General features: G+C 36.1%; 2 protein-coding genes across 2 annotated transcripts; both read left to right on the plus strand.

Moving 5' to 3' along the window:
• Positions 1-3,771: 3,771 nt before the first annotated feature.
• On the plus strand, positions 3,772-11,811 carry LOC120576126 (uncharacterized). Its single transcript, XM_039827130.1, has 6 exons — positions 3,772-3,990; positions 4,339-5,349; positions 5,593-5,665; positions 6,734-7,388; positions 9,211-11,456; positions 11,567-11,811. Exons 1-6 carry the CDS (start codon positions 3,772-3,774, stop codon positions 11,809-11,811), a joined length of 4,449 nt encoding a protein of 1,482 aa, XP_039683064.1.
• Positions 11,812-14,146: 2,335 nt separating this feature from the next.
• Positions 14,147-22,270, plus strand: LOC25480865 (uncharacterized). The gene is made up of 6 exons (XM_039827131.1): positions 14,147-14,365; positions 14,714-15,724; positions 15,968-16,040; positions 17,109-17,763; positions 19,586-21,831; positions 21,942-22,270. The coding sequence occupies exons 1-6, from the start codon at positions 14,147-14,149 to the stop codon at positions 22,268-22,270; spliced, it is 4,533 nt and encodes a 1,510-aa protein (XP_039683065.1).
• Positions 22,271-24,089: the final 1,819 nt, after the last annotated feature.

A 24,089-nucleotide genomic window follows, 5' to 3' on the forward strand; every position in this document is an offset into this window, starting at 1 on the left:
CAAATACATAGCTGAAGGAGGATCATCAAACAGACCACCACTTTTTGATGGCTCAAACTACTACTTCTGGAAAGGCAAGATGGAACTCTTTCTCAGATCTCAGGACAATGACATGTGGACAGTAATCACAGATGGAGACTTTGTTCCACTAACCAAAGAAGGGATCATCAAAGTTAAGAGTGCATGGTCAACAGATGAAAAGGCTCAGGTATTGCTAAACTCTAAAGCTAGACTCTTTCTATCATGTGCACTAACCATGGAAGAAAGTGAAAGAGTTGATGAATGCAAAAATGCTAAAGAGGTATGGGATACCTTGAAAGTACATCATGAAGGTACATCTCATGTCAAAGAAACCAGAATTGACATTGGAGTCAGAAAGTTTGAAGTCTTTGAAATGAGTGAAAATGAAACCATTGATGAGATGTATGCCAGATTTACTACAATAGTAAATGAAATGAGATCTCTTGGAAAAGCATATTCCACTCATGAGAGAATCAGAAAAATATTGAGATGTCTTCCAAGTATGTGGAGACCTATGGTCACTGCAATCACTCAGGCCAAAGATTTGAAATCTATGAACCTGGAAGATCTCATTGGTTCACTGAGAGCTCATGAAGTTGTACTTCAAGGAGACAAACCAGTAAAGAAGGTAAAGTCACTTGCCTTGAAAGCCTCTCAGCAAACCTCATCAGTAACTGAAGATGATTTGCAAGAAACACAAGAAATAGAAGAAGTTCATGAAGAAGAAGCTGAAGATGAACTAGCACTAATCTCAAAAAGGATACAAAGAATGATGATGAGAAGAAATCAAATCAGGAAGAAATTTCCCAACACAAGCAACAACAACAGAACTGAAACTGACAAAAGTCAGGTCACTTGTTTTGGCTGCAACAAAACTGGACACTACAAAAGTGAATGTCCTGACATTAAAAAGGTGCAAAGAAAACCACCTTTCAAGAAGAAAGCTATGATCACCTGGTATGACATGGAAGAAACAGAATCACAAGAAGATGAGGAAGCCAACTTAAGTTTGATGGCTCAAACAGATGATGAAGAAGAGGTAATTGTCTACAAAACTCATCCCTTATATAAAGACCTTGAAAGTAAACTTGATAGCCTTTTATATGATTCAAACTTCTTAACTAATAGATGTCAGTCATTAATCAAGGAACTTCTTAACTAATAGATGTCAGTCATTAATCAAGGAACTTCTTGTAGAATCTTCATTTGCATCAATGGATCTTTCAATTGTTGCTGTCTGATCAGTGTTGGAGTTTTCTTGTGAATCTAAGTTCTCTTCATCTGAACTTAGTTCTTCTACATCATTTGTATTGTTATACGTGTTTCCTGCAGGACAAAGAGGTAAAGATGCAACAACATTTTCAGTTAGAGGCATTGTTTTCAAAGGATTTCTTGTGTCAAGGAATCCATCATGAAAAGGATAATGGTTCTCATTGAAGACTACGTGTCTTGAGATGAAAATTCTGCCATGTGAGTTGACACATTTGTACCCTTTATGTGCATTGCTGTATCCCAAAAAAACACATCTAGTTGTGTGAAACTGGAGCTTGTGTTTGTTGTAAGGTTTGAGACAAGGGTAGCAGGCACATCCAAATGGTTTAAGGACATTGTAGTCTGGTTCTTTCTTGTGAACCAAGAAGTAGGGACTCTCATTGTTAATGACTGGTGATGGTATACTGCGGTGGAGAATGCTTCCCACCAATAGGACAATGGCATTTTTGCTTGAGCTAACAGAGTTAGACCAAGTTCAACAATATGCCTATGCTTTCTTTCTGCTCTACCATTCTGTTGAGAAGTGTAAGGACATGACATCCTAAATTGAATTCCTGTATCTAATGCAACCTTTTGAACAGGTTTGAATTCACCTCCACCATCACACTGTATAATTTTTATTCTTTTGTTAAATTGATTCTCAACTAGATTTTTGAATTGCATAAATGCTTGAATGGTTTCAGATTTTTGTTTGAGAGGATAAATCCAAGTGAACCTACTAAAATCATCAACAAAGTGCACATAATACTTAAAAGCAGAAATTGAATTAATTGGTGCAGGGCCCCATACATCAGTGTGAACTAGTTCTAGAAATTCCTGAGCATGAGAGGAAGATGGTTTAAAAGGCAACAAATGAGACTTTCCTAACTGACAAGCTTCACAAAACTCAAGTTGATCACTTGGTGAAGTCTTTATATTACAAATTTTTAACACTCTGTCTAGAGCTTTATTGTTAGGATGACCAAGCTTCCTGTGCCAATTTTCTTTCACTGACAAGTATGCACATGCGTCTTTATTGGTTTGAGTAGCATCATAAAGTTGATATAATCCATCTTTACGTATCCCTTTTAGAAGAACCTTCCCTGTCACTTTGTCCTTCACAGAGCAACAATCATGATCAAATTCAACAATAGCATTATTATCAGAGGTTAGCTTTGACACACTTAACAAGTTTTTGGTGATTTGTGGTACATATAAAACATCATGCAGATTGACAGTGTTAATTTTGGAGGAACCTGAGGCAACTACTTTGAGTTTTTCCCCATTTCCAACCATCAATGAATTCTTACCAGTGTGTTCAACAAGATCTTGAAATCTATCAGTTTGGTGTGTAACATGATTGCTGGCTCCACTGTCAAAATACCACTCATAATCTTGGCTACTGTAGGGTGATGCTACAAATGCATTGTGTGTGCCTTGCTTCTCATTTTCAGAGTTTGAGTAATTTGTGCCTGAGTAGGACTTGTCAAAGCGATAAAAGCAACTTATGGCTGTGTGACCAGTTCTGGTGCATACCTGACAAACTGGTTTTGAATTATTGACTCTACCTTTGCCTCTGCCACCTCTCATACCTTTGAAGTTTGATCCTCTCCAATTGCCCCGAGAGTTGAACCTGTTTCCTCTAAATTCAGTCTTGTTAGCAACATTAGCAGTGGCATTCAGGTTGAGATTGTTGAGTTGATCCAGTCTACTTTCAAAAGCCAATAATTGAGCTTGCAATTCGATCCAGCTTATATCAATTTGATCTGATAGCTTGACCACAATGGGATTGTAATCCATGTCTAATCCATTCAGAGTTTGGATTACAAGATCAAAATTTGAAATTGCAGATCCTGCTAGCTTGAGCTTATCTGCAAGCCCTTTCATTTTAATCAAATATTCCTCCATTTTCATCTCTCCTTTTTTAGAACTGTGAAATTCTGACTTAAGATAGATAACTCGAGATCTTGTATGAGCACCGGGGCAAGACCTTGAGCAGAAAGGTATAAAGTCTAAGTGGGTAACTTAGCAAGAAAGGTGTAAGCCTGCTGAGGCTAAGAGAATACAGTTGTTGTAATTGTTCAGGTGAACAAGGTTGTAAGGTGCAGGATTTGAGAAGTTATCTCAAGCATCATAGTGGAAAATCTCACAAGATTGTGAGGAGTGGACTAACCCACATTGGGTGAACCACTATAAATTTATGTGTGTTCTTCTTCTCTTTACTATTTACTTACAGTAAACACAACACACACAAACACATTTAATTATTCAAATTGTGTTTATACTAATACTTCAGAACGTTCTGAAGTTTGTCTGTTAACTTAACCATTCCAAGTTATCAACTTGAGAATAACTTTTAAGTGGCAGGATTAATTTTTAAAGGGTCACAATTCAAACCCCCCCTTCCTTGTGACTATTTTATCTACTTCAATTGGTATCAGAGCACGGCTCTAAGGGTTTGAACACTTAAACAAGTGTTAGAAAAAAGATTCAGGAAGTATGTCTAAAGTCAAATACATAGCTGAAGGAGGATCATCAAACAGACCACCACTTTTTGATGGCTCAAACTACTACTTCTGGAAAGGCAAGATGGAACTCTTTCTCAGATCTCAGGACAATGACATGTGGACAGTAATCACAGATGGAGACTTTGTTCCACTAACCAAAGAAGGGATCATCAAAGTTAAGAGTGCATGGTCAACAGATGAAAAGGCTCAGGTATTGCTAAACTCTAAAGCTAGACTCTTTCTATCATGTGCACTAACCATGGAAGAAAGTGAAAGAGTTGATGAATGCAAAAATGCTAAAGAGGTATGGGATACCTTGAAAGTACATCATGAAGGTACATCTCATGTCAAAGAAACCAGAATTGACATTGGAGTCAGAAAGTTTGAAGTCTTTGAAATGAGTGAAAATGAAACCATTGATGAGATGTATGCCAGATTTACTACAATAGTAAATGAAATGAGATCTCTTGGAAAAGCATATTCCACTCATGAGAGAATCAGAAAAATATTGAGATGTCTTCCAAGTATGTGGAGACCTATGGTCACTGCAATCACTCAGGCCAAAGATTTGAAATCTATGAACCTGGAAGATCTCATTGGTTCACTGAGAGCTCATGAAGTTGTACTTCAAGGAGACAAACCAGTAAAGAAGGTAAAGTCACTTGCCTTGAAAGCCTCTCAGCAAACCTCATCAGTAACTGAAGATGATTTGCAAGAAACACAAGAAATAGAAGAAGTTCATGAAGAAGAAGCTGAAGATGAACTAGCACTAATCTCAAAAAGGATACAAAGAATGATGATGAGAAGAAATCAAATCAGGAAGAAATTTCCCAACACAAGCAACAACAACAGAACTGAAACTGACAAAAGTCAGGTCACTTGTTTTGGCTGCAACAAAACTGGACACTACAAAAGTGAATGTCCTGACATTAAAAAGGTGCAAAGAAAACCACCTTTCAAGAAGAAAGCTATGATCACCTGGGATGACATGGAAGAAACAGAATCACAAGAAGATGAGGAAGCCAACTTAAGTTTGATGGCTCAAACAGATGATGAAGAAGAGGTAATTGTCTACAAAACTCATCCCTTATATAAAGACCTTGAAAGTAAACTTGATAGCCTTTTATATGATTCAAACTTCTTAACTAATAGATGTCAGTCATTAATCAAGGAACTTTCTGAACTAAAAATAGAAAAGGAAAAACTTCAAAATAAATATGATGAATCTAGAAAAACCATACAGACTTTGCAGGACTCTCATTTTAAAATGTCTGAACAACAAAGAGAATTAAACAAAAGGCAAAAGAACATTTATTCCAAACCTTCTGAGGTACAAAAGGAAAACATTCTTTTGAAAAATGAAGTTGAGAAACTGAAAAATGATCTCACATGCTTCATAAAGTCTACAGAAACATTTCAAAATATTTTGGGATCTCAAAGCAAAAGTGCTGAGAAATCTGGTTTAGGATTCAAAGATCCAAACAAGAATCTCATTAAAAACTTTGTACCTCAAAAGGCTGAAATGAAGTTACAATGTTCTTACTGTGATAGATTAGGACATGATGTATCTGTATGTTATCATAAGAAGAATTTTATTAGAAAAAATAAGATTAATCTTAGTTCAGAACGTTCTCATCTTAATAGATCAGAAAGTTCACAAAAGGCTGAGAAGGCTAAGATGATGTGTTCCTGTTGTAACAAATCTGATCATACAAGACAGAAAGTTACATTCAGAAAAGATCTCTTAGAAGAACTAACCCTCAAGGACCCAACATTACATGGGTACCTAAAGTTTTTGTCTTGTCAAATGTAGGTCCTGCCTCAAGGTGCAAGAACAAAGCCATGGTACTTGGATAGTGGCTGTTCTAGACACATGACAGGTGACAGTAATTATTTTCTAACCTTTGAAAAGAAGGATGGAGGACTTGTGACATTTGGAAACAATGACAAAGGTAAAATCAGAGGTAAAGGTACTATAGGTAAAATTAACTCTGCTAAGATAGAAAATGTTCAGTATGTAGAAGGTTTAAAACACAATCTACTTAGCATAAGTCAATTATGTGATAGTGGATTTGAAGTTATATTTAAACCTAACATATGTGAAATAAGACAAACCTCCTCTAACAAACTTTTCTTTTCTGGATCAAGGAAAAAGAACTTATATGTTCTAGATCTAAATGATATGCCAGCTGAATCATGTTTCATCTCTCTTGAAAAAGATAAATGGATTTGGCACAAAAGAGCTGGTCATATAAGTATGAAAACCATTGCTAAACTTTCTCAACTTGATCTAGTTAGAGGTTTGCCAAAGATTAGCTTTCAAAAGGACAAGATCTGTGAAGCTTGTGTTAAAGGAAAACAAGTCAAAAGTAGTTTCAAAACAATTGAATTTATTTCAACTCAGAAACCTTTAGAGCTTCTTCACATTGATCTTTTTGGTCCAGTTCAAACTGCAAGTCTAACTGGCAAAAGATATGGTTTTGTTATTGTTGATGACTTTTCCAGATTTACATGGGTTCTATTTTTAAAACATAAAGATGAATCTTTTGAAGCATTTCAAAACTTTTGTATAAGAGTTCAAAATGAAAAAAGTTCAAATATCATAACAGTAAGGAGTGATCATGGAGGTGAATTTGAAAATGCATCTTTCAAAACATTCTTTGATGAAAATGGTATTAAACATAATTTCTCTTGTGCAAGAACTCCACAACAAAATGGAGTTGTTGAAAGAAAAAATAGAACTTTACAAGAAATGGCTAGAACCATGTTAAATGAATCAAATGTTGAAGATTATTTTTGGGCAGAAGCCATTAACACATCTTGTTACATTTTGAATAGAGTTTCAATAAGAAAGGTTCTCAATAAAACCCCATATGAACTCTGGAAAAATATCAAACCTAGCATATCTTATTTTCACATATTTGGCTGCTATTGCTACATTCTGAACAATAAAGAAAAATTGGGTAAGTTTGATCCTAAATCAGATAAAGCTATCTTTTTAGGATACTCTACAACTTCCAAAGGTTATAGAGTATACAATCTAAAAACCCAGACAGTTGAAATTAGTATGCATGTCATATTTGATGAATATGATGAACATTCTCAACTCAAAGAGAGTGAGGAAACAGAAGAACCAGTACTTCAGAATGTTTCAAATCAAGACACTGTAAGTACAGTAGATAAGGAAGATGATCAGAATAATCAAGATCTATCACTTCAGAGTCCTCCTAGAAGTTGGAGAATGGTAGGAGATCACCCTGCAGAACAAATCATTGGAAGTACAACTGATGGTGTAAGAACCAGATTATCCTTTCAAGATAACAACATGGCAATGATTTCTCAATTGGAACCCAAGTCAATCAATGAAGCCATTATTGATGACTCATGGATTGAAGCCATGAAGGAAGAACTTTCTCAATTTGAAAGAAACAAAGTTTGGAATTTAGTTCCAAATAATCAAAGCAAAACCATCATTGGAACAAGATGGGTTTTCAGAAACAAGCTTGATGAAGAAGGTAAGGTTGTCAGAAACAAAGCAAGGCTAGTAGCTCAAGGCTACAACCAACAAGAAGGTATTGACTATGATGAGACTTTTGCACCAGTAGCAAGGTTAGAAGCTATCAGAATACTTCTTGCTTATGCTGCACATAAAAGCATTAAACTTTTTCAAATGGATGTGAAAAGTGCATTTTTAAATGGTTTTCTAAATGAGGAAGTTTATGTAAGTCAACCTCCTGGCTTCATAAATAAAGAGAACCCAAATCATGTTTTTAAACTAACCAAAGCACTTTATGGTCTTAAACAAGCTCCTAGAGCTTGGTATGATAGACTTAGCTCATTCTTAATTAAAAATGGATTTTCAAGAGGAAAAATAGATACCACACTTTTCAGAAAAACTCATAACTCAGACTTACTCATTGTCCAAGTTTATGTAGATGATATTATTTTTGGTGCTACAAAAATAAAAATGTGTGAAGACTTTTCCAACCTCATGCAAAGTGAATTTGAGATGAGCATGATGGGTGAACTTGGTTTTTTCCTTGGTTTACAAATCAAGCAACATCCAAATGGAATTTTCATAAGTCAAGAAAAGTATGTCAAAGACATTCTTAAGAAATACAAAATGAATGAGGCAAAAATCATGGTCACCCCCATGCATCCATCTTCAAGTTTAGATAGAGATGAGAATGGAAAATCTATTTCTGAAAAAGAATATAGAGGCATGATAGGATCATTATTGTATTTAACTGCTAGCAGACCTGACATAGTGTTTGCAGTAGGTTTGTGTGCTAGATTTCAAACTTGTGCAAAAGAATCTCATTTAACTGCAGTTAAAAGGATTTTTAGATATCTAGTAGGTACTACTGATCTTGGCCTTTGGTATAGAAAAGGTTCTAGTTTTGATCTTGTAGCTTATTGTGATGCTGATTATGCTGGAGACAAAGTTGAGAGGAAGAGTACAAGTGGCACCTGTCAATTCTTGGGACAAGCATTGATTGGATGGTCTTGCAGAAAGCAAAACACCATTGCACTCTCCACAACTGAAGCTGAGTATGTGTCTGCAGCAAATTGTTGCTCTCAAGTCTTATGGATCAGAAATCAAATGGAAGATTATTCACTAAGGTACACAAATGTTCCTATTATGTGTGATAACACAAGTGCTATAAATCTTTCTAAAAATCCAATTCAGCATTCTAGGTCTAAACACATTGAAATTAAACATCATTTCATTAGAGACCATGTTCAGAAAAAGGATATTGCATTAAGCTTTGTTGATACAGAAAATCAATTAGCTGACATTTTTACAAAACCATTGGTTGAGGATAGATTCAATTTTATTAAAGAAAAATTGTTAATCATGAAAAATCCCAACAAAAGTTGATTACTGAAGCACTAAGGGCCATAGACCAACCCCCTTGATGCTATCTGATTCTTATCAGAAAGTTCAAACAAAGTTCAGAATGTTTGCAAAAGTTCAGAACGTTTGCAAAAGTTCAGAATGTTCACACAAGTTCAGAATGTTTGCATCTGATAAAAATGTTCAGAACTGTCCTTTTGAACAAATTAAATAATTCATTTTTTAAAATGATTATTTAAAGAGATCCTTCCATATCTCTAAGCATTTAATGCTGTCACAAAAGCAGTTTTACATTGGTTAATAACTGCAAGACAGTAAAAATTGTCCAAACCATCTCTTCACCTTCCCTCTTTAACGGCTACTTTTTCTCTCTCTTCACTTTTACCGTTTTTCATTCTTTCCTTCCCCATAAAACTGTCCTCAACAACTCATTTCTCTTCTCCACTCTTTCACGTCTTCTTCTATAAAACAATCATCATATTCTACTAACTCCTCATACTCCAAATCTCAAATTTCCTTTCTCTTTCCAAAATTTTCAAAAAACTCTGTTTTTGTTGTTCTTCAAATGGCGAGAACCAAAACAACTTCTCCATTGTCTGAAAATGAGTCAGCTCCTGTTGCTCGCTCTGAACCACCAAATCAAACCGCTGCTGATGAATCAATCTCATCACCTCTAAACGAAACCCCTGTTCATACAATCCTTCCAGATGAAATCATCCCAATCACCAAAACATCCAAACTTAAAATTAAGAAGAAGGCTATCAAACCTAAAGCAACAAGAAGATCCTCAAGGATTATATCTGGATCCTCATCCTCCAAAACCAAAACGGTTTCTCATGTTGACCTCACAGAATCCGTGGAAAAGGATGATGGTGATGAAACTCTCTCTGAGTTCATAAAATCTTCAAAGGCTGAGTCTAAAAAGGTGAAAGGAAAAACTCAAGTAAGTGAAACTCCTTCTCCATCTGAATCCTCTGAGAAGAACTCGTCCTCATCAGAAGAAGAAGAAAAAGAAGCTTCTCCTCCCAAGAAACATGGAAAAGGGAAAGATGTCAAATTGATTGCATCTTTGAGGAAAGCAGAAATGGAAGCTAAGCAATCTCAAAGACCAGTAAGCAAAGCAAAATACTTTGACTTTGCAGATCTTAAGAAGAAGAACTGGAACCTACGAGAATACACTGATTCTCAGGATTGGTCCAACTTTGTGTCCCTTCAAGATCTCACCTTTGAGAATCTGGTAAGAGAGTTCTACAGCACAATGAAAATCAAGGAAAAGAAGAAGGAAAAGATCCTCATCTCCACTGTCAAAGGCGTTGAAATCAAAATCACCAAGGATTTTCTTTCAAAAGCTTTAAGAATTCCTAATGAAGGTAATGAACTTTTCTTTCCTTCCTGGTTTCATGAGATGAAGGTCAATCGCAACAAACTCATAGTTGAGTACACCAAACCTGATCTCCCTTTCAACTCCACAAATCTGAAAGATGTTCCTAAAATCCTGCACAACATGATTAGGCACACTCTGCTTCCTAGAAGTGGTACTTTTGAAGCAGTCACTGATACAGACCTATGTATCATGTACCACATGATCAAGAAGAAAAGGTTGAATCTCTGCTACATCATTCTACAGCACATGATTGATTCATGTACGAACCCCAAACAATCAAATGCTGCCCTTGCTTATGGTATGCATATCACCTCCATACTTAGAGCTGCTAAGGTTGATCTTGAAGGAGAAGATGGTGATTACTCCTTCATGAGATTCACATCAAAGACCCTAGCTCAACTTCACATAACCACCTCCAACATGCCTACTCCAGTGTCTTCACAGACAACCAGCTCTGTCAAAAGACACTCAGCTCAGAATGTTAAGAAGCCAAGTAAGAAGAGGAAGCTTGAAAAAGTCAGAAATCTTTCAAGCATTCAGAGACAAGAAGAAGAAAACTCTCCTGACAAAGAGGCATCTGATGAAGAGATAGCTGATTCCCCACCAAAGGAGGATGAACCCACTGCTGTTAATCTCTTCCAAGATATTGCTGAACGTGCAAAAGAAATCCTTCAAGAAGATGCAGAAGTTCAGAATGTTGAAGTTTCTGAGAAGGAAGATGAAGTTGCTGATCAAGAGAAGATGCAAGAAGAAGTTGTCTCTCATGAAGAGGAAGAAGAGTCAACTCTAGATGCATCCAAAGTTGATGAAATCTCTGAAAAGGACCTTCAGAAAGTTGACTCAACTGGTGTTGCTGATGTTCAGAATGTTGATGTTCCACCTGCTGACCAACTTCAGAAAGTTAATGAAGTTGAAGAAAATACTGAGCAAACTGCTCAAGAAGTTGCTTATGCTGTGGAAGAAGGATCTCAGGAAAATGATCAAGACATGCAAGATGTGGCTGAAATTCTTGTCTCTCAAAGAATGAGTGATGGACATGATGAAATGGAGCCTCAAGAGTTTGAGCAAGCTGAAAATCAAACTGGCTTTAATCTAAATGTGGAAGATCCAAGCTCAGATGTGAATGTGTACCAAGATGCACAGCCTGAAAACAATGAGGAAGTGCTTCAGGAAGCTCACGAAATGATTCAGGAACTTCAAGAAAATCCTGCAATCACAGTTCAGAATGTTCAGACAAATGCATCTGCTGAACCTAGCTTGCCTCAAGAGAATGAGATGTCAGTTGATCCTATTCCTCAAGCATCAGGATCACTTCCCTCTGATGAAGTTCACCTCATGGCTCAACAAACCCCTCAAAATCAAAATCTGAATTTCTCCACTTCTACCATGGAATCAGAAGTTGGAAAATTCTTTGTTTCTCCTCTGCTCACTCCAAGTGTATTGCCTTCTCCAATCACAAACAAAACCACTAGCAAGCTGCCTAACATAGCAAGCTGCCTAACATTCCTGACCTTTTTGAATCTCTGGATACGTTTGTTACCAAAGATGGTCCTTCTAAGGACAAGGTTGAAACATCTGCTCCTGCTCCCTCCACCAAAATATCCAAAGCTGAGAAAATGGCTGCCAGGGCACTTAGGGTCTCCACCAAAACTCATAAGATTGCCTGCGTGCTAGCTAAGTGGACCATTGATGTTCATGCTCCTGGTCTGGCTCTTGATCCTCCTATTTTTGAAGATCCTAGTGTATTTGACTCTGAGCCCTCCTCTGACTCTGGGGATTCCACCCCTTAGTTCTCTGTGTCTTGTACCTCCTTATCTTTTTGCAGATGACAAAAAGGGGAGAAGCTTTAGGATAATTATGTCTTTAAGTTTCTAGGTTTAGGCCCTAAGTAGGTCAGTGATCAAATCTTGTTGGAGAAGTTCTTAAAACTTCATTCCATTTTTTTGCTTGATCACATATGCATTTATAATTCCTTTTTTGTTTTTGAACCATATAAGTCATGTACTTGTACTGAATGTTTTAACAATCAATGAATGAAAATGAATTTGGTTCAAATGTGCATGTTTTATTTATGCCTTGAATTATAAAAGTGAGGGGGAGCTTTATAAAGCTTTTAAAAACTCACTGCATGAATTATAAAAATGAGGGGGAGCATAAAAATATATTTTTAGCTCTGAAACTTCTCATATATATAATCAAAATCCATAATCCTAAATCATAGGTTTGTCATCATCAAAAAGGGGGAGATTGTTGAGGCAAAATCCCTAATTTATTTTAAAGATAACAAACCTTGATGATTAAGGAATTAATGGACTTTGATTAATTTGTTGGTATTTAACTTGTGCTCTTGAGTGGTTAACTAAGACAGGAACAAGTGTAAATTCATACCAAGATACAAAGAATCAAAGGACATAAAGACTTAAGAACTCAGTTAGAGTTCAGAAAGTTAAAAAGAGTTCAGAAGGTTGGACAGAGTTCAGAAGGTTGTTCATGATGAACATCAAGAACCAAGCCCAGAAATTCATGAACTAAATGAAGAACATGCAAGGTTCACGTGACTTAAATGAAAGCCCAGAAAAGTACATGACTGAGATCAATCAAGGAATAAAAACATTTATTTGATTAAAGTCAAAAAGGGCATCTTCAATGTTCATTTAAGACTATGAACAATTGAAGTACAAAACATTAGGAATATTCCATTAAGAATATCATCCTAGATGTTTTCCATGCTGCACTTCATAAATGTTTCACTATTAGGATTTGATTACATTAATTACAAGTCTTACAAATCATCCTAAGTGAAACAAAAGAAACATTCTGAAGTCCCCTGAGTTCAGAATGTTCGATCCTGCTCCATGCTTTTTCTGACGTGAACAGTACAGTGGTTGGAAAGCAAAAGGCAAAGTCAAAAGCAAGATCAGATCTGATTCAACAAGATCTCGACACATAAGGGAGTTGGTACTGTACAAAGCAAACCAAATCCCCTAAAGCATGGTAGTGAAGTGATAGCTCCACTTTATGAGATTCTGCACTAGTTCCAAGACAGATTTCAAAGAAGATCTGATCCATGAACATTCTGAAGTACGTCCAAGAACAATCTTCAAGTACAACCCAGAAATTCATGTGACATTCATCTGCAAAAGCCCAGATGCACATCTGACCGTTCATCAACAAGAACCCAGATGAAGATCATGAAGAACACAACAACATTCTGAAGTATTCTCAAGAACACAACAACATTCTGAAGTATTTCAGTTTGCCCAGAATTTCAAGTGAAAGTTGGTGGGTCCCAGGACACGTGGCATAAGACCAGTGGTCACTCTCCAACGGCTATAAAGGCTCAAGAACTCTATAAATAGAGATCAAGACCTCAGCATAACACACACCTTTGCAAAGCATACAAGAAAACAACATAAGAGTGTTTGAAGCTTTAGCAAAAATATTGATCATCACAAAGATTCCAAGAAGTCTTCAAAAGTGTAAATCAATATCTCTCTTATCTTTTCAAAGATAAATTTCAACCTCCATTCTTCTCTTGTCTGATCTATATCATTCAAACCTCCATACAAATTGTAAAGAAAAGTCTCATCTAGCTTTAGGGGTACTAAAGTGTTAGTTTGAGCAGAAAGGTATAAAGTCTAAGTGGGTAACTTAGCAAGAAAGGTGTAAGCCTGCTGAGGCTAAGAGAATACAGTTGTTGTAATTGTTCAGGTGAACAAGGTTGTAAGGTGCAGGATTTGAGAAGTTATCTCAAGCATCATAGTGGAAAATCTCACAAGATTGTGAGGAGTGGACTAACCCACATTGGGTGAACCACTATAAATTTATGTGTGTTCTTCTTCTCTTTACTATTTACTTACAGTAAACACAACACACACAAACACATTTAATTATTCAAATTGTGTTTATACTAATACTTCAGAACGTTCTGAAGTTTGTCTGTTAACTTAACCATTCCAAGTTATCAACTTGAGAATAACTTTTAAGTGGCAGGATTAATTTTTAAAGGGTCACAATTCAAACCCCCCCTTCCTTGTGACTATTTTATCTACTTCAATTGGTATCAGAGCACGGCTCTAAGGGTTTGAACACTTAAACAAGTGTTAGAAAAAAGATTCAGGAAGTATGTCTAAAGTCAAATACATAGCTGAAGGAGGATCATCAAACAGACCACCACTTTTTGATGGCTCAAACTACTACTTCTGGAAAGGCAAGATGGAACTCTTTCTCAGATCTCAGGACAATGACATGTGGACAGTAATCACAGATGGAGACTTTGTTCCACTAACCAAAGAAGGGATCATCAAAGTTAAGAGTGCATGGTCAACAGATGAAAAGGCTCAGGTATTGCTAAACTCTAAAGCTAGACTCTTTCTATCATGTGCACTAACCATGGAAGAAAGTGAAAGAGTTGATGAATGCAAAAATGCTAAAGAGGTATGGGATACCTTGAAAGTACATCATGAAGGTACATCTCATGTCAAAGAAACCAGAATTGACATTGGAGTCAGAAAGTTTGAAGTCTTTGAAATGAGTGAAAATGAAACCATTGATGAGATGTATGCCAGATTTACTACAATAGTAAATGAAATGAGATCTCTTGGAAAAGCATATTCCACTCATGAGAGAATCAGAAAAATATTGAGATGTCTTCCAAGTATGTGGAGACCTATGGTCACTGCAATCACTCAGGCCAAAGATTTGAAATCTATGAACCTGGAAGATCTCATTGGTTCACTGAGAGCTCATGAAGTTGTACTTCAAGGAGACAAACCAGTAAAGAAGGTAAAGTCACTTGCCTTGAAAGCCTCTCAGCAAACCTCATCAGTAACTGAAGATGATTTGCAAGAAACACAAGAAATAGAAGAAGTTCATGAAGAAGAAGCTGAAGATGAACTAGCACTAATCTCAAAAAGGATACAAAGAATGATGATGAGAAGAAATCAAATCAGGAAGAAATTTCCCAACACAAGCAACAACAACAGAACTGAAACTGACAAAAGTCAGGTCACTTGTTTTGGCTGCAACAAAACTGGACACTACAAAAGTGAATGTCCTGACATTAAAAAGGTGCAAAGAAAACCACCTTTCAAGAAGAAAGCTATGATCACCTGGGATGACATGGAAGAAACAGAATCACAAGAAGATGAGGAAGCCAACTTAAGTTTGATGGCTCAAACAGATGATGAAGAAGAGGTAATTGTCTACAAAACTCATCCCTTATATAAAGACCTTGAAAGTAAACTTGATAGCCTTTTATATGATTCAAACTTCTTAACTAATAGATGTCAGTCATTAATCAAGGAACTTTCTGAACTAAAAATAGAAAAGGAAAAACTTCAAAATAAATATGATGAATCTAGAAAAACCATACAGACTTTGCAGGACTCTCATTTTAAAATGTCTGAACAACAAAGAGAATTAAACAAAAGGCAAAAGAACATTTATTCCAAACCTTCTGAGGTACAAAAGGAAAACATTCTTTTGAAAAATGAAGTTGAGAAACTGAAAAATGATCTCACATGCTTCATAAAGTCTACAGAAACATTTCAAAATATTTTGGGATCTCAAAGCAAAAGTGCTGAGAAATCTGGTTTAGGATTCAAAGATCCAAACAAGAATCTCATTAAAAACTTTGTACCTCAAAAGGCTGAAATGAAGTTACAATGTTCTTACTGTGATAGATTAGGACATGATGTATCTGTATGTTATCATAAGAAGAATTTTATTAGAAAAAATAAGATTAATCTTAGTTCAGAACGTTCTCATCTTAATAGATCAGAAAGTTCACAAAAGGCTGAGAAGGCTAAGATGATGTGTTCCTGTTGTAACAAATCTGATCATACAAGACAGAAAGTTACATTCAGAAAAGATCTCTTAGAAGAACTAACCCTCAAGGACCCAACATTACATGGGTACCTAAAGTTTTTGTCTTGTCAAATGTAGGTCCTGCCTCAAGGTGCAAGAACAAAGCCATGGTACTTGGATAGTGGCTGTTCTAGACACATGACAGGTGACAGTAATTATTTTCTAACCTTTGAAAAGAAGGATGGAGGACTTGTGACATTTGGAAACAATGACAAAGGTAAAATCAGAGGTAAAGGTACTATAGGTAAAATTAACTCTGCTAAGATAGAAAATGTTCAGTATGTAGAAGGTTTAAAACACAATCTACTTAGCATAAGTCAATTATGTGATAGTGGATTTGAAGTTATATTTAAACCTAACATATGTGAAATAAGACAAACCTCCTCTAACAAACTTTTCTTTTCTGGATCAAGGAAAAAGAACTTATATGTTCTAGATCTAAATGATATGCCAGCTGAATCATGTTTCATCTCTCTTGAAAAAGATAAATGGATTTGGCACAAAAGAGCTGGTCATATAAGTATGAAAACCATTGCTAAACTTTCTCAACTTGATCTAGTTAGAGGTTTGCCAAAGATTAGCTTTCAAAAGGACAAGATCTGTGAAGCTTGTGTTAAAGGAAAACAAGTCAAAAGTAGTTTCAAAACAATTGAATTTATTTCAACTCAGAAACCTTTAGAGCTTCTTCACATTGATCTTTTTGGTCCAGTTCAAACTGCAAGTCTAACTGGCAAAAGATATGGTTTTGTTATTGTTGATGACTTTTCCAGATTTACATGGGTTCTATTTTTAAAACATAAAGATGAATCTTTTGAAGCATTTCAAAACTTTTGTATAAGAGTTCAAAATGAAAAAAGTTCAAATATCATAACAGTAAGGAGTGATCATGGAGGTGAATTTGAAAATGCATCTTTCAAAACATTCTTTGATGAAAATGGTATTAAACATAATTTCTCTTGTGCAAGAACTCCACAACAAAATGGAGTTGTTGAAAGAAAAAATAGAACTTTACAAGAAATGGCTAGAACCATGTTAAATGAATCAAATGTTGAAGATTATTTTTGGGCAGAAGCCATTAACACATCTTGTTACATTTTGAATAGAGTTTCAATAAGAAAGGTTCTCAATAAAACCCCATATGAACTCTGGAAAAATATCAAACCTAGCATATCTTATTTTCACATATTTGGCTGCTATTGCTACATTCTGAACAATAAAGAAAAATTGGGTAAGTTTGATCCTAAATCAGATAAAGCTATCTTTTTAGGATACTCTACAACTTCCAAAGGTTATAGAGTATACAATCTAAAAACCCAGACAGTTGAAATTAGTATGCATGTCATATTTGATGAATATGATGAACATTCTCAACTCAAAGAGAGTGAGGAAACAGAAGAACCAGTACTTCAGAATGTTTCAAATCAAGACACTGTAAGTACAGTAGATAAGGAAGATGATCAGAATAATCAAGATCTATCACTTCAGAGTCCTCCTAGAAGTTGGAGAATGGTAGGAGATCACCCTGCAGAACAAATCATTGGAAGTACAACTGATGGTGTAAGAACCAGATTATCCTTTCAAGATAACAACATGGCAATGATTTCTCAATTGGAACCCAAGTCAATCAATGAAGCCATTATTGATGACTCATGGATTGAAGCCATGAAGGAAGAACTTTCTCAATTTGAAAGAAACAAAGTTTGGAATTTAGTTCCAAATAATCAAAGCAAAACCATCATTGGAACAAGATGGGTTTTCAGAAACAAGCTTGATGAAGAAGGTAAGGTTGTCAGAAACAAAGCAAGGCTAGTAGCTCAAGGCTACAACCAACAAGAAGGTATTGACTATGATGAGACTTTTGCACCAGTAGCAAGGTTAGAAGCTATCAGAATACTTCTTGCTTATGCTGCACATAAAAGCATTAAACTTTTTCAAATGGATGTGAAAAGTGCATTTTTAAATGGTTTTCTAAATGAGGAAGTTTATGTAAGTCAACCTCCTGGCTTCATAAATAAAGAGAACCCAAATCATGTTTTTAAACTAACCAAAGCACTTTATGGTCTTAAACAAGCTCCTAGAGCTTGGTATGATAGACTTAGCTCATTCTTAATTAAAAATGGATTTTCAAGAGGAAAAATAGATACCACACTTTTCAGAAAAACTCATAACTCAGACTTACTCATTGTCCAAGTTTATGTAGATGATATTATTTTTGGTGCTACAAAAATAAAAATGTGTGAAGACTTTTCCAACCTCATGCAAAGTGAATTTGAGATGAGCATGATGGGTGAACTTGGTTTTTTCCTTGGTTTACAAATCAAGCAACATCCAAATGGAATTTTCATAAGTCAAGAAAAGTATGTCAAAGACATTCTTAAGAAATACAAAATGAATGAGGCAAAAATCATGGTCACCCCCATGCATCCATCTTCAAGTTTAGATAGAGATGAGAATGGAAAATCTATTTCTGAAAAAGAATATAGAGGCATGATAGGATCATTATTGTATTTAACTGCTAGCAGACCTGACATAGTGTTTGCAGTAGGTTTGTGTGCTAGATTTCAAACTTGTGCAAAAGAATCTCATTTAACTGCAGTTAAAAGGATTTTTAGATATCTAGTAGGTACTACTGATCTTGGCCTTTGGTATAGAAAAGGTTCTAGTTTTGATCTTGTAGCTTATTGTGATGCTGATTATGCTGGAGACAAAGTTGAGAGGAAGAGTACAAGTGGCACCTGTCAATTCTTGGGACAAGCATTGATTGGATGGTCTTGCAGAAAGCAAAACACCATTGCACTCTCCACAACTGAAGCTGAGTATGTGTCTGCAGCAAATTGTTGCTCTCAAGTCTTATGGATCAGAAATCAAATGGAAGATTATTCACTAAGGTACACAAATGTTCCTATTATGTGTGATAACACAAGTGCTATAAATCTTTCTAAAAATCCAATTCAGCATTCTAGGTCTAAACACATTGAAATTAAACATCATTTCATTAGAGACCATGTTCAGAAAAAGGATATTGCATTAAGCTTTGTTGATACAGAAAATCAATTAGCTGACATTTTTACAAAACCATTGGTTGAGGATAGATTCAATTTTATTAAAGAAAAATTGTTAATCATGAAAAATCCCAACAAAAGTTGATTACTGAAGCACTAAGGGCCATAGACCAACCCCCTTGATGCTATCTGATTCTTATCAGAAAGTTCAAACAAAGTTCAGAATGTTTGCAAAAGTTCAGAACGTTTGCAAAAGTTCAGAATGTTCACACAAGTTCAGAATGTTTGCATCTGATAAAAATGTTCAGAACTGTCCTTTTGAACAAATTAAATAATTCATTTTTTAAAATGATTATTTAAAGAGATCCTTCCATATCTCTAAGCATTTAATGCTGTCACAAAAGCAGTTTTACATTGGTTAATAACTGCAAGACAGTAAAAATTGTCCAAACCATCTCTTCACCTTCCCTCTTTAACGGCTACTTTTTCTCTCTCTTCACTTTTACCGTTTTTCATTCTTTCCTTCCCCATAAAACTGTCCTCAACAACTCATTTCTCTTCTCCACTCTTTCACGTCTTCTTCTATAAAACAATCATCATATTCTACTAACTCCTCATACTCCAAATCTCAAATTTCCTTTCTCTTTCCAAAATTTTCAAAAAACTCTGTTTTTGTTGTTCTTCAAATGGCGAGAACCAAAACAACTTCTCCATTGTCTGAAAATGAGTCAGCTCCTGTTGCTCGCTCTGAACCACCAAATCAAACCGCTGCTGATGAATCAATCTCATCACCTCTAAACGAAACCCCTGTTCATACAATCCTTCCAGATGAAATCATCCCAATCACCAAAACATCCAAACTTAAAATTAAGAAGAAGGCTATCAAACCTAAAGCAACAAGAAGATCCTCAAGGATTATATCTGGATCCTCATCCTCCAAAACCAAAACGGTTTCTCATGTTGACCTCACAGAATCCGTGGAAAAGGATGATGGTGATGAAACTCTCTCTGAGTTCATAAAATCTTCAAAGGCTGAGTCTAAAAAGGTGAAAGGAAAAACTCAAGTAAGTGAAACTCCTTCTCCATCTGAATCCTCTGAGAAGAACTCGTCCTCATCAGAAGAAGAAGAAAAAGAAGCTTCTCCTCCCAAGAAACATGGAAAAGGGAAAGATGTCAAATTGATTGCATCTTTGAGGAAAGCAGAAATGGAAGCTAAGCAATCTCAAAGACCAGTAAGCAAAGCAAAATACTTTGACTTTGCAGATCTTAAGAAGAAGAACTGGAACCTACGAGAATACACTGATTCTCAGGATTGGTCCAACTTTGTGTCCCTTCAAGATCTCACCTTTGAGAATCTGGTAAGAGAGTTCTACAGCACAATGAAAATCAAGGAAAAGAAGAAGGAAAAGATCCTCATCTCCACTGTCAAAGGCGTTGAAATCAAAATCACCAAGGATTTTCTTTCAAAAGCTTTAAGAATTCCTAATGAAGGTAATGAACTTTTCTTTCCTTCCTGGTTTCATGAGATGAAGGTCAATCGCAACAAACTCATAGTTGAGTACACCAAACCTGATCTCCCTTTCAACTCCACAAATCTGAAAGATGTTCCTAAAATCCTGCACAACATGATTAGGCACACTCTGCTTCCTAGAAGTGGTACTTTTGAAGCAGTCACTGATACAGACCTATGTATCATGTACCACATGATCAAGAAGAAAAGGTTGAATCTCTGCTACATCATTCTACAGCACATGATTGATTCATGTACGAACCCCAAACAATCAAATGCTGCCCTTGCTTATGGTATGCATATCACCTCCATACTTAGAGCTGCTAAGGTTGATCTTGAAGGAGAAGATGGTGATTACTCCTTCATGAGATTCACATCAAAGACCCTAGCTCAACTTCACATAACCACCTCCAACATGCCTACTCCAGTGTCTTCACAGACAACCAGCTCTGTCAAAAGACACTCAGCTCAGAATGTTAAGAAGCCAAGTAAGAAGAGGAAGCTTGAAAAAGTCAGAAATCTTTCAAGCATTCAGAGACAAGAAGAAGAAAACTCTCCTGACAAAGAGGCATCTGATGAAGAGATAGCTGATTCCCCACCAAAGGAGGATGAACCCACTGCTGTTAATCTCTTCCAAGATATTGCTGAACGTGCAAAAGAAATCCTTCAAGAAGATGCAGAAGTTCAGAATGTTGAAGTTTCTGAGAAGGAAGATGAAGTTGCTGATCAAGAGAAGATGCAAGAAGAAGTTGTCTCTCATGAAGAGGAAGAAGAGTCAACTCTAGATGCATCCAAAGTTGATGAAATCTCTGAAAAGGACCTTCAGAAAGTTGACTCAACTGGTGTTGCTGATGTTCAGAATGTTGATGTTCCACCTGCTGACCAACTTCAGAAAGTTAATGAAGTTGAAGAAAATACTGAGCAAACTGCTCAAGAAGTTGCTTATGCTGTGGAAGAAGGATCTCAGGAAAATGATCAAGACATGCAAGATGTGGCTGAAATTCTTGTCTCTCAAAGAATGAGTGATGGACATGATGAAATGGAGCCTCAAGAGTTTGAGCAAGCTGAAAATCAAACTGGCTTTAATCTAAATGTGGAAGATCCAAGCTCAGATGTGAATGTGTACCAAGATGCACAGCCTGAAAACAATGAGGAAGTGCTTCAGGAAGCTCACGAAATGATTCAGGAACTTCAAGAAAATCCTGCAATCACAGTTCAGAATGTTCAGACAAATGCATCTGCTGAACCTAGCTTGCCTCAAGAGAATGAGATGTCAGTTGATCCTATTCCTCAAGCATCAGGATCACTTCCCTCTGATGAAGTTCACCTCATGGCTCAACAAACCCCTCAAAATCAAAATCTGAATTTCTCCACTTCTACCATGGAATCAGAAGTTGGAAAATTCTTTGTTTCTCCTCTGCTCACTCCAAGTGTATTGCCTTCTCCAATCACAAACAAAACCACTAGCAAGCTGCCTAACATAGCAAGCTGCCTAACATTCCTGACCTTTTTGAATCTCTGGATACGTTTGTTACCAAAGATGGTCCTTCTAAGGACAAGGTTGAAACATCTGCTCCTGCTCCCTCCACCAAAATATCCAAAGCTGAGAAAATGGCTGCCAGGGCACTTAGGGTCTCCACCAAAACTCATAAGATTGCCTGCGTGCTAGCTAAGTGGACCATTGATGTTCATGCTCCTGGTCTGGCTCTTGATCCTCCTATTTTTGAAGATCCTAGTGTATTTGACTCTGAGCCCTCCTCTGACTCTGGGGATTCCACCCTTAGTTCTCTGTGTCTTGTACCTCCTTATCTTTTTGCAGATGACAAAAAGGGGAGAAGCTTTAGGATAATTATGTCTTTAAGTTTCTAGGTTTAGGCCCTAAGTAGGTCAGTGATCAAATCTTGTTGGAGAAGTTCTTAAAACTTCATTCCATTTTTTTGCTTGATCACATATGCATTTATAATTCCTTTTTTGTTTTTGAACCATATAAGTCATGTACTTGTACTGAATGTTTTAACAATCAATGAATGAAAATGAATTTGGTTCAAATGTGCATGTTTTATTTATGCCTTGAATTATAAAAGTGAGGGGGAGCTTTATAAAGCTTTTAAAAACTCACTGCATGAATTATAAAAATGAGGGGGAGCATAAAAATATATTTTTAGCTCTGAAACTTCTCATATATATAATCAAAATCCATAATCCTAAATCATAGGTTTGTCATCATCAAAAAGGGGGAGATTGTTGAGGCAAAATCCCTAATTTATTTTAAAGATAACAAACCTTGATGATTAAGGAATTAATGGACTTTGATTAATTTGTTGGTATTTAACTTGTGCTCTTGAGTGGTTAACTAAGACAGGAACAAGTGTAAATTCATACCAAGATACAAAGAATCAAAGGACATAAAGACTTAAGAACTCAGTTAGAGTTCAGAAAGTTAAAAAGAGTTCAGAAGGTTGGACAGAGTTCAGAAGGTTGTTCATGATGAACATCAAGAACCAAGCCCAGAAATTCATGAACTAAATGAAGAACATGCAAGGTTCACGTGACTTAAATGAAAGCCCAGAAAAGTACATGACTGAGATCAATCAAGGAATAAAAACATTTATTTGATTAAAGTCAAAAAGGGCATCTTCAATGTTCATTTAAGACTATGAACAATTGAAGTACAAAACATTAGGAATATTCCATTAAGAATATCATCCTAGATGTTTTCCATGCTGCACTTCATAAATGTTTCACTATTAGGATTTGATTACATTAATTACAAGTCTTACAAATCATCCTAAGTGAAACAAAAGAAACATTCTGAAGTCCCCTGAGTTCAGAATGTTCGATCCTGCTCCATGCTTTTTCTGACGTGAACAGTACAGTGGTTGGAAAGCAAAAGGCAAAGTCAAAAGCAAGATCAGATCTGATTCAACAAGATCTCGACACATAAGGGAGTTGGTACTGTACAAAGCAAACCAAATCCCCTAAAGCATGGTAGTGAAGTGATAGCTCCACTTTATGAGATTCTGCACTAGTTCCAAGACAGATTTCAAAGAAGATCTGATCCATGAACATTCTGAAGTACGTCCAAGAACAATCTTCAAGTACAACCCAGAAATTCATGTGACATTCATCTGCAAAAGCCCAGATGCACATCTGACCGTTCATCAACAAGAACCCAGATGAAGATCATGAAGAACACAACAACATTCTGAAGTATTCTCAAGAACACAACAACATTCTGAAGTATTTCAGTTTGCCCAGAATTTCAAGTGAAAGTTGGTGGGTCCCAGGACACGTGGCATAAGACCAGTGGTCACTCTCCAACGGCTATAAAGGCTCAAGAACTCTATAAATAGAGATCAAGACCTCAGCATAACACACACCTTTGCAAAGCATACAAGAAAACAACATAAGAGTGTTTGAAGCTTTAGCAAAAATATTGATCATCACAAAGATTCCAAGAAGTCTTCAAAAGTGTAAATCAATATCTCTCTTATCTTTTCAAAGATAAATTTCAACCTCCATTCTTCTCTTGTCTGATCTATATCATTCAAACCTCCATACAAATTGTAAAGAAAAGTCTCATCTAGCTTTAGGGGTACTAAAGTGTTAGTTTGAGCAGAAAGGTATAAAGTCTAAGTGGGTAACTTAGCAAGAAAGGTGTAAGCCTGCTGAGGCTAAGAGAATACAG

This window comes from Medicago truncatula, chromosome 6 (genome assembly GCF_003473485.1).
Source record: "Medicago truncatula cultivar Jemalong A17 chromosome 6, MtrunA17r5.0-ANR, whole genome shotgun sequence".
NCBI classification, from domain to species: Eukaryota; Viridiplantae; Streptophyta; class Magnoliopsida; order Fabales; family Fabaceae; genus Medicago; species Medicago truncatula.